The 11,323-nt window shown below is 37.7% G+C and overlaps 1 protein-coding gene and 1 long non-coding RNA gene across 2 annotated transcripts; both read left to right on the top strand.

The window, feature by feature from the left end:
• The first annotated feature begins 4,565 nt into the window (after positions 1-4,565).
• LOC141607913 (uncharacterized) lies at positions 4,566-6,038 on the top strand. Its single transcript, XM_074427263.1, has 3 exons — positions 4,566-4,843; positions 4,932-5,073; positions 5,520-6,038. The coding sequence occupies exons 1-3, from the start codon at positions 4,566-4,568 to the stop codon at positions 6,036-6,038; spliced, it is 939 nt and encodes a 312-aa protein (XP_074283364.1).
• A 4,507-nt stretch (positions 6,039-10,545) lies between these two features.
• LOC141609082 (uncharacterized) lies at positions 10,546-10,936 on the top strand. Its single transcript, XR_012527195.1, has 3 exons — positions 10,546-10,650; positions 10,751-10,823; positions 10,916-10,936. It is a non-coding gene; the product is annotated as an uncharacterized LOC141609082 (long non-coding RNA).
• Positions 10,937-11,323: the final 387 nt, after the last annotated feature.

Here is an 11,323-nt window from a genome sequence, read left to right as displayed (position 1 = left end):
CCAAGGCAAATTCTTGAAGAAGTAAAATCCATCTCAACAACCTTGGTTTTGCCTCCTTCTTTATCAAGAGATGTCGGAGAGCACGGTGATCCGAAAAGACAATCACTTTGGATCCAAGCAAGTAGGAACGGAATTTGTCCAAAGCATAGACAATGGCAAGAAGCTCTTTCTCGGTGGTATCATAGTTCACTTGGGAGGGATCAAGAGTCTTGCTTATATAATAGATGGCATGAAGAGCTCTTCCTACCCGTTGGCCAAGAACCGCTCCAACGGCGTAGTTGCTAGCATCACACATAATCTCGAACAGTAGTTCCCAATTTGGAGGTTGGATGATCAGTGCCGAGATTAGTGCTTCCTTGATTCTAAAAAAGGCTTCAACACACTCATCAGTGAATTGGAATTGGGCATCTTTAAGGAAAAGTTGAGTGAGGGGTTTCGCTATTTTTGAAAAATCCTTTATGAAACGGCGATAAAAACCCGCGTGACCGAGAAAACTTCTCACCCCTCTAACATTCACGGGAGGTGGTAGTTTCTCTATCACCTCAACTTTAGCTTTATCGACCTCGATGCTCTTTTCCGAAATCAAATGACCCAAAACAATTCTTTCATTGACCATGAAGTGACACTTTTCCCAATTTAAAATAAGACTAACATCTTCACATTTTTGCAACACAAGAGAAAGATTATGCAAACATGAGTCAAAGTCCTTTCCATAAACACTAAAATCATCCATAAAAACTTCCATTATGGTCTCTAAGTAATCGGAGAAGACGCTCATCATGCATCTTTGGAAAGTGGCGGGGGCATTACATAAACCAAAAGGCATCCTCCTATATGCAAAAGTACCATAAGGGCATGTGAAGGTGGTCTTATGTTGGTCATCCGGGTGTATAGGGATTTGGAAGAATCCCGAATACCCGTCAAGGTAACAAAAGAATTTGTTGGAGGCTAACCTCTCAAGCATTTGGTCAATGAATGGTAGGGGGAAGTGATCCTTTCTTGTTGCGGAGTTTAATTTTCGATAGTCAATGCACATACGCCAACCGGTGATCATTCTTGTGGGTATTAGTTCATTCTTTTCATTTGTCACTACCGTGTTACCTCCTTTCTTAGGTACCACTTGGACGGGGCTAACCCACAAAGAGTCCGATATGGGATATATGATTCCCGCATCAAGTAATTTCATAACTTCTCCTTTGACAACTTCTTGCATGTGGGGGTTCAATCTTCTTTGAGGTTGAATGGTAGGTCTATGGTCTTCCTCTAGATGAATTCTATGGATGCAAAAGTTGGGACTTATCCCCTTAAGGTCATCTAGACTATAACCTATAGCCTTCTCATGTTGTTTCAACACATCAAGCAATTTTCCCAATTGGTTCTCATCAAGTCTATCATTAACAATCACGGGTTTGGTCTTTGATTCGTCAAGGTAAGCATATTTCAAATTTGGGGGAAGGGGTTTTAAAGTAGGAGTTTGTACCTCACTTTCCTCCTTTGGAGTTTCGTTGAGAATTTGCTCCATCTCCATTAGACATTCCATTCTCATAGCATATTCAACTTGTTCTTCATTCTCATCAATCTCATCACATTCAAATTCCATGATGGATTCCTCTTGCTCTTGAGTTTGTAATATTTCTTCTAGGATGGATTGCTCATCTTCTATGGGTTGACATGCTTCTACAAGGATGTTATGCACTAATTCGGATTGTGCATGAGTAAGTTCTTTGTTAGCTAGAGCGGCCTCAAAAAGATCCACCTCCAATTCCCAATACATATTTTTAGCCTCACTTGCTTCCAAGGCTTCCAATGCTTGCATGGGATCTTTGAAGAAAAGTATGCTTAAGTGGTCCTCTACAAAACAATCTATAAGGTCCATCTTGCAAAATATCAAACAACTCGAAAAAAATTAGAACAAACCTTGAGGAGTTTTACTTCCTCAAGGCAAAGAAAGACACAACTAATAACAATATAAGGAAATCTAAATCAAGATAACATCGTCCCCGGCAACGGCGCCATTTTTGGCCGGGATTCTAGATCTTTTCGGTAACTTGTTGTTAGGAGCACCTAGACCAAAACACAATTTATAACTTCACAAACAACTCTACAATTCGTAAAGAGGCAAGTAAAGGTCGGATCCCAAGGGACGGGAATTGAGATGAGATTTCTATTGCAACTAGTGGTGTCTTAGGGGTGTCACAATTTGGGTTGATGTAGAAGGTCACTAAACTAAATAGCAATGAAAGTAAACAAGCAAGATGAATTAAAAGGGTTGTAAACAATTGATAAAAAGCACTAGGGTGTCATGGGGTCATAGGGGAATCATGGGAATTGATCATACAAACATGTTCTCAAATTATAAGCAAGCAATTATTGTTGTGATGGATTGAGTTGGGTTATATCTTACAATCCTAGGAAAGTTTGGGTCCCGGAGCCGAATCGATTAGATTGTACAACACCTACAAGTCGACTTAATCTTCCCTACTCAACAACATGCATGGTCTAATGAGACTCGAGTTGGTTTATGTCTTACAAGTCTCATTGAAAAGATAGGTGATGGGTAAAAAATGCAAGGATTCATAGGCTCGCATTTCATCAAACATAACATGTGCACGAGTTGAGATCAAACCAAGCAAGCAAATAAACCATGAAAGCATATTAATTTAAGCATGAATCATTCCCCATGTTGGTTTCCCCTAATTACCCATTAACCCTAGCTAGGTGACTACTCACTCATTATCATGTTGATCATGCTAGCAAGGTTGTCAATCATACCAACAAAGTAAAACATGATGAATAAATGAAAGTAATTAACAATAATTAAAAAGGGGTTTAAGAGGATTATACCTACTAATGATTCCAATAATAAAGCAAAGGATAAAATAAGTACTTGATGCTTGATTGAGAGGTTGTCAATCTCCCAATAATAACCCAAATAATCTTCAATTACCCAAAATAAAGGATGAACAAAAGAGAGATTAAGGAAATAAAACTTGTATTAAAACTTGATTAGTTGTTGATTACAAAACTAAAGAGAGATTTGATTGATATTAACTACTCTAAGAATTGATAAGAAGAACATCCTCTTCTAATTAGACTAATGGGGTATTTATAGTGGAAATTAGGTGGATGCATTAGGGTTAACTAAGGGCTAAACTAAAAATTACACTTTTGAGATTTGAGCAGGGAAACGTCGGTATTTTTCGAAGGAAGGGCATGTTTCTTGAAACTTGAAGAAACGGATTTTGCGCTGGACTGGAATCCGTGCGTCTTAAGGAGAAGACGGCCGTCTTCTGGGTGCTGCTGCCCGGGCGTCTTTGAAGGAAAACGCAAGGATTGTGGTGCTGAGGACGGGCGGATTCAGGACAATCCGCACGGATTGTTGCTCACACTACTACAAAACCTGTCAAGGACATCAGTGGGTGGACATCTGATTTTTTAAAAATCTGATGTAATAATTATGCACATCATATTTTTTCAAAAAACCGATGTTCATATAAACCTATGTACATCGGGTGTGTTTTTAAACCCATGCCCATTATTTCTGACCTTAATGGACATGTCGTTTCTAATAGAACCCATGTCTATTTAGTGGACAATTACATCGGGCTTACATAAGTCTGATGTTAACCCAATCTCCATTTTGCGCGCAAAAAAACTGACTCCACAAATTCCCCTAATCTAATATAATTAACCCCCCTTCATTTTGCGCGCACCTCCTACTTATTCTGTCATTTTGTTTCCTTAATAATAAAAACCTAACCTAATTAATCACTCCGGCACCTTCGTTCGCATTCATTCATATATTCATTCTTTCATTCACTCCGTCATTATTCTTCATCGTCTTCATCAGCAACCATCATCGGGCGTATTGTTTCGGCGGCAAGATCATCGTCTTACCATCATCTCAGATTAGGTATTTTTCTTCTTAATGTTTTTAATTTAGGGTTAATTTGATTGTTTTATGTATTGTGTTATTTTATTTGTTCTATTTCCAGTTTTGTTTGAATAATGAATTATGGGCTCATAATAAATTGTTGTTTTGATAATCAAATTGGGGGTTTTTCCTAATACCTATTTCTTTGCATGCATTCCTGGTTAATATTGTAAGATTTTGATTTGCTTGCTTAATAACGAATAACAAATGTAACAGTGTGAATTAGGTTGTTTTTTTTATTCTATACTATGTCTACAACTGTTGTGTTTAGTTAGTAATCTCTGAGACTCTGTTGAGTGTAGAGAGGGGACGGAGGTTGAGTGAGTGAAAGGTAGAATAAGAAACAAATTTGGGATCCTGATTATACTTGCAGTATGTATTTGGGTCTTTAGTGGATTGTTAGTTATGGGGTAGATGTTAAGTATGTAGTGTTTAGGTAGTCGATTTTTTAATTACTCGTCCCGAATCTGTACAATAATATCGTATACTTTTGCAGTGAATCCTCAAAATAACCAAGGTGGATTGTTAATTATGCAGATTAGGAATATGGATCGCGAATGGATGTTGGTTGATCGGTTGGATCCTATATATAGGAAAGGGGTAGAGGATTTTGTTAGTCATGCTATCAATAATGCAGAGAATGTGGAATGATTTTTGTCCATGTGTTAAATGTGGAAATAATGAGTATGTAGATGCTGTAGAATTGAAAAGTCACCTCTTATGTAATGGTATTGACAAAAGTTATACAAGGTGGATTTGGCATGGGGAGGATGTGTTGCCTACTATGTGTAGTAATTTAGAGGATGATAGCAACTTTGAGGGAGATGATTTTGATGAAAATTACGATCGAGTAGACGATCTTATTAATGATTTAAAGCAATCCACTGAAGACCCAACTGAAATTGAGAGGTTTGATAAATTTGTTTGGTGATGCAATGAAACCCGTATATCCTGGTTCAAGTTTCACACGCCTATCTGCAACTTTAAAATTATATAGTTTAAAGGCGAAAAATGGATGGAGTGATAAAAGTTTCACAAGTTTGCTTGAATTGTTGGGGAAGATTTTACCCGATGGCAATGAACTCCCTAGACGTACCTATGATGCTAAGAAAATTTTGTGTCCAATGGGAGTTGATTATGTTAAGATACATGCATGTCGTAACGACGATCGCATTTTGTTTCGAAAAAGATTATAAAGATTTAGACAAATGTCCAAAGTGTGGTGCTTCACGTTACAAGTTGCCAAAAAAATTCCCAAAAAATATAGGGGTCCTGTTAAAGTTTTGTGGTATCTTCCCATTATCCCTAGATTTAAAAGAATGTTTTCAAATTTAAAAGATGCGAAGAACTTAACATGGCACGCTGATGGTAGAATTTCAGATGACAAAATTCGCCATCCCTCGATTGATTCAACACGGTGGAAAACCATTGATCATTTGTTTCTGAATTTGGATCGAGGATAGAAATTTAAGGCTTGGGCTATGTACTTGATGGTATGAATCCGTTTGGTAATCTAAGTAGTCAGTGGAGTACATGGCCTGTTTTGCTAACAATTTATAATCTGCCTCCTTGGTTATGCATGAAGCGTAAATATCTAATGATGTCACTACTGATTTCGGGGCCTAGGCAACCTGGAAATGATATAGATGTTTACTTAGAACCTTTGATTGATGACTTGAAGTTATTATGGGATGAAGGGGTAGAGGTATATGATGCTTATCGTCGTGAGACGTTTAATCTACGTGCCATGATATTTTGCACCATTAATGATTTCCCGGCTTATGGCAACCTATCGGGTTATCTTGTGAAAGGTGCTAAAGCGTGCCCGTTTGTGAGGAGGATACGATTTCGATCGTTTAGTTCATGGTGGAAAGAATGTTTACCGTGTAATCGAAGAATGCTCCGCCGCTCACACCCTTATAGGAAAAAAATGAAGCCATTTAATGGGAAACAAGAACTTAGAAACCCTCCAAAAATTTTAAGTGGGAAAGAGGTTTATGAAAAAGTCAAAAACATTGAAAATAATTTTGGTAAACCATATAAGAGGACAAATAATGGGACCTTATACAAAAAGAAGTCTATATTTTGGGATTTACCATATTGAAAACATTTGTCCGTGAGACATTGTATTGATGTCATGCACATGGAGAAAAATGTGTGTGATAGCATTATTGGCACACTCCTCAACATCACTGGTAAAACCAAAGATGGTCTCAAAGCTAGACAAGATATGGTTGCTCAAAACATACGACCAGAATTAGCACCACAACTTATAGGTTCAAGAACCTATTTACCCCTGACTTGTTTTACTTTGTCACGAACTGAAAAAAAGAAGTGTCGTGAATGTTTACATGGGGTGAAGGTACCGCAAGGCTATTCATCCAACATAAAAATCTTGTGTCTTTGTGAGTTAAAACTTGTAGGCTTGAAATCACATGATTGTCACACTTTAATGCAACAATTGCTTCCGTGAGCGCTTCGTGGAGTTCTCGCCTACTCCTGTTCGGGGAGCTATTATTAGACTTTGCTATTTTTTCAATGCAATATTTAGCAAAGTCGTTGACTCAGATACATTGAATTCTTTACAACGAGATGTTATTACTACTATGTGTCAACTTGAGATGTTTTTCCCCCTTCCTTCTTCGATATAATGCAGCACCTAATTGTACATTTAGTGAGGGAAATTAAGATTTGTGGACCAGTTTTTTTAAGAAATATGTATCCATTTGAGCGATATATGAAACCCTTAGCCGGCTATGTAAGAAACCAAAACAGGCCAGAAGGATGTATGATTCAAGGGTATGTGGCGGAAGAGGCGCTGGACTTTGCCAATGACTACATGTCCGATGTTGAGTCTATTGGGCTTCCAACGTCTCGACATGAAGGAAGAATAGAGGGACAAGGTACCCTGGGAAGAAATGTAGTCACTGTTAATCCAGAAACCCTTGCTCAGGCACACTTTTATATTCTCCAACACATGGTCGATGTGCATCCATATTTAGAGAAGCATCAAACCCTTCTAAGTGCAGAAAATCCAGATAAAGGAGAAAGGTGGTTAACCATGGAGCATAATCGGTCATTCGTAAAATGGTTCACAAATGAAGTAGATATTGAGCTGATAAACGACCGTGAGAAAGTAACTGATGAGGTAAGGTGGTTAGCCCATGGACCTGGGATGCATGTGTTAACTTATCAAGGTTATGACATCAATGGGTATTCGTTTTACACTAAGGATCAAGATGATAGAAGTACTATGCAAAATAGTGGAGTAGCTTTGATGGCTATGTCAATGAGTGTTGCTAGTGCTAAAGATAGTAGACACTCGCTTATGATGCTCGGCCATATTTTGGTGTCATTAAAGAAATTTGGGAGCTAGACTATGTTGATTTAGGATACATTTTTCGTTGTATGTGGGTTGAACATAGTAAGGGTGTTCGAGTTGATGAAATGGGCTTCACGCTGGTTGATTTTTCACGTGAAGGCTACAAATCAGAGCCATTCATTATGGCTAATCAGGCAAGACAAATCTTTTATGTTACAGATCCAGCGAATGGAAAGTGGTCGGTTGTTCTTCATGGTAAGAAGAAATTTCTGGGTAAGGAAATCATGGATGAAGTTGATGACGAATTGCCCCCTTTTTCTTCTGGATTGCCTACTTCTACAAGTACTGAAGACGTAGATGACTTTTATCTACGAGATGATCATCAAGAAGGGTTATGGGTTGACGATTAGCTAGTTATTGTTACAATCTGTAATTTACCTACTTATGTTTTTTAAAGACTATCTCATAATCGCAATCTTGATTATTCTTTGGATTAAAACAAGAGGTAGTTTCTTTTACTATCAATATTAATAGTCTTGCTTATGTTCTATTCTTAAGACAATTTCATCAAGACATTTTAATCTCTAAATTCTTAATCGTTGTTTATTGTTTCCCCAATAATTCTGTATGTATTCTGTACTCTATTATATTAGCTTGTTTTTATTAATTATTTTATGCCCCTCTGTTCCCTTTACCATAAATGTTGATGCAGGTCATCATGTCTTCTTTACCATCTACTAGTTCAGTTTCTAAGAGAAAAAGCAAGAGCGTAGTCCTTATGAAGGAGTTGACATTATTACGTGATCAAGGTATAAAGTCGACAAGAGATTTTGATGACGATGGTGAGCCTATTGGAAAGAATGGTGCTAAGTATACTAGCTATGTTGGTCTACTTGGACGCGCGAAAGTGCCAATCACTATTAAAACATGGAAGGATGTTGAAGAGGACCTTAAGGTGAAGATTTGGGAAGATGTTTTGGTAAGATCAGAAGTCCTTGCTAATGACTGTATCTTAACAAATATGTAGCTATAAAAACTTTGACTGTACAAGTTATTTACCAATTTTCTATTTGTAGACGATCTTTGACATTCCAGAGACAAAGTTGAAGCAAGTTATCAGCATTGCAAATACTACATGGACCAACTTTAAGGCAAAGTTGACTGCGCTTTACGTGTTCAGAAAACCCCCTAAAGGTCGAAAGTTGCCTGTTGAGACTGATCCGGTAAAGAAATATCCTTACTTAAAAACTGAGGTATGGCAGAGGTTTAAGGAGTCGCGCTTGACTGAAGAATTTCTAGTGAGTAGTCACCATTCAAGTATATATTTTAATTTTCATTCGAAAATAACTATCATGCTTTTAAGTAACATATTTTTTGCGAGGCTATCAGACGGCGACTTCCGATAGGCAGAAGAAGAACAAGTACCCCTGAGAATGTCTCGTGGGGGTTATCGGAAAACAAGGCGAAATTGGAAGCAAAATTGAAAGAGAAAGAAAAGGAAAAAGAAGAAGCGGGCAACGATGAGTCGGGAGAATTATCCGATGAAACCCCAGTTGTGATAAAACGGGGTGACTTGTGGATAGAGGGAAGAATAGGGAAAGATGGTGAATGTCTAAATCCGGAGACTAAAAAAAAAGTTGAAGAATATGTGAGTGTCACACTTTCTGACTATACTTGATTTATTAATGTTATATATATTGCACGAAATTAAATTTGTTGTGGCTCATAACTTCCAATCGAAACTGGTGAAGGAAATGGTCAAGAAAAAGGAATTTGTACCGAGTGGGAAGGTTGATGAATTAACTAAGGTACTTGGAACTGCTGAGCATTATGGTCGTGTAAGAGGTGTTGGGGGTCGAGTGGGGCATAAGCAATACTTTGGCACATGCCCCAGAAAGCCTGCAGCAGCAAAAAGTGAGGGAGGATTATCGCCGGAGTTTCTAGAGAAGCTGACCAAGCAGATCACGAAAAAGTACAGCCGATGTTTATAAGAAAATGGAAATGATGGGAGAGAAACGGAGTAACGAGAATATCGATTACTCGTCCATAATGAAAAAGATGATGAGGTCGAGTACATTGATAACAGTATGCCTGATAAATTTCTTGATAATCCTGCCCCATCATTTGATGATATACCTGAGAAGGTAAATAAATAAGAAACAAGTCACCCGCACCTGCTTAGAGTAGTTAATATTATAGTAATGCTCATTTGTTTGTCTCATTATTGTTCCTCGGGATTTGAGTGCGAGCTATCGTGCAAGATAATGCGACTTGAAGAAGGTGGCAAATGGACGAGTATTCAAGACCACCGAGAAGGCATCGTAGTTCACGGTAAACCAATTGGAGTAGAAAATTTAAGGGTATGCGTTTACGTTATCATGGAAGATATGGACGACATACCATTACCGTACCAACCGATGATTTTGCTCTTTGTTGGTGATGCAATTGGTTCATTTCTTCTTTGGCCGAAGAATTTAATCACTTTACGCCAGGTATGAAAGTCATACTTAATTGAAAATTGCATAAGTATTTCAAAGATATGAAAGTGGTAATTATAGCTTCTCCATTTTTCTTCAGGAATCTCAGAAGAAACGTGAGGCAGAGAGAGGCAAAGTCGACACAAACTCAAAATGCAAAAAGCGAAAGACAATTGAGAGTCCTAAGTCAAAAAAGGTAGAAAGTGGTAAGAGTAGAACATTTGATCGTCGGTGGCAAGATCAAACAACAACTTGAAAACTCTTTTGGACCAAAAATTTGAGTCTAGACGATTAATGTCCAAGGTAGTCAGTATGATGGGCGATACTCAAGTAATCGATGTCTACTTGACCGAGGATGTCTTAGGATCTAAGCGAAGGTTGCGCCTAGCCAAGGACGACATTATCGCACTATTGAACATGGAGAAGCTTTCCCTTCCAGTCATTCAGACTTTTCTTGGGTATGTAATGACTCCGGATTTAAAATTGCATCTCATATATTTAGTTTGACATTGGTCATTGATTTTATCTTACAATTTTGGTTATACTTGTATGTTTATTGTTATAGGTACTTGTTTAGCGTCGTGACATCAAAAACGTATGGGTTCTTATGTCCGAAGTGACTTCATTATTAGGCCATGCTCAAGATGATGCAATAACACTTATCTCTACAAGGATGCAAGCCTTGAAAAAAAAATTTACTTCGCTCCATATGGTGCTAAGTAAGTACTAAACCTTACCGCCTCGTATTAAAAAATGTATCAACAGTTTGATTATTGATTATTATGTAATAAATTACAAATTATTCACAGGGATCATTGGATGCTCCTTGTATTTGACGTTGTTGATCGTAATCAAGTACTTTGGTTTGATTCAACGGGAAATTCAGTGCCTTCAAAGTTAAGAACCTACATTAATACGTAAGTTGAACTTGATAGTTATTATGCATGCACAATGTTTTTGAATGTCCATTTCGAACTATATTCACTTTGACAATTATTTATTGGAAACCTTATATAGAGCTATACGAGTGTACGGCTACAACGGTGGGGCAAGAAAGAGTTCTCAAACACCGCAATGGCTGAAAATTAATGTAAGTTCATTACTATATCAGATGTCTACTTGTTTTATTACGTTTAAATAGCAAAAAATGGTTGCTTTAATTTGCCGACATCTTTGTTTTAGTGTGCTCGTCAAGAAGGTGATCTGAGAATGCGCGTACTACATAATGAGGTACATCGGAAATTGTGACTCGTTCGGACCGACTTAAAGCTATCGATGAGGTCGATTACCCGATATTTTAAAACTCTTGTATAATGTTTTCAAGTAATGTTTACCCCCTTGCCACGATCAACAAGTAACTATGATAGCCTATGATGGCCTGCTTGTTGTCGCCTTGCCAAGTTTTACTACCATAAAATCCCATTATTGAGCTTCAGCTGTTTTAGTATTTGTGGTATTATATAAGACGTCGTCATGTGCATGATTTTCAGGTTTTTCAAGACAAAATGGCATATTCACAAGATGAAATCGATGAAGTTCGGGACTTGTGGGCGAACTATTTTCTGAATGCCTAGTTGTAGTAGTAATCTA

Source organism: Silene latifolia, chromosome 10 (assembly GCF_048544455.1).
Source record: "Silene latifolia isolate original U9 population chromosome 10, ASM4854445v1, whole genome shotgun sequence".
NCBI lineage: Eukaryota > Viridiplantae > Streptophyta > Magnoliopsida > Caryophyllales > Caryophyllaceae > Silene > Silene latifolia.
The sequence above is the reverse complement of the archived record's forward strand: the minus strand, read 5'-3'. Positions and strand labels throughout refer to the sequence as shown.

Bases quoted from the DNA above. Each gene is read 5' to 3' on its own strand.
- LOC141607913 (XM_074427263.1), top strand. From the start codon at position 4,566: ATGCAGAGAATGTGGAATGATTTTTGTCCATGTGTTAAATGTGGAAAT. The intron at 4,844-4,931 runs GTTTGATAAATT...AAAATTATATAG, and splicing joins GACCCAACTGAAATTGAGAG to TTTAAAGGCGAAAAATGGAT. The intron at 5,074-5,519 runs GTTAAGATACAT...TTATGCATGAAG, and splicing joins GTCCAATGGGAGTTGATTAT to CGTAAATATCTAATGATGTC.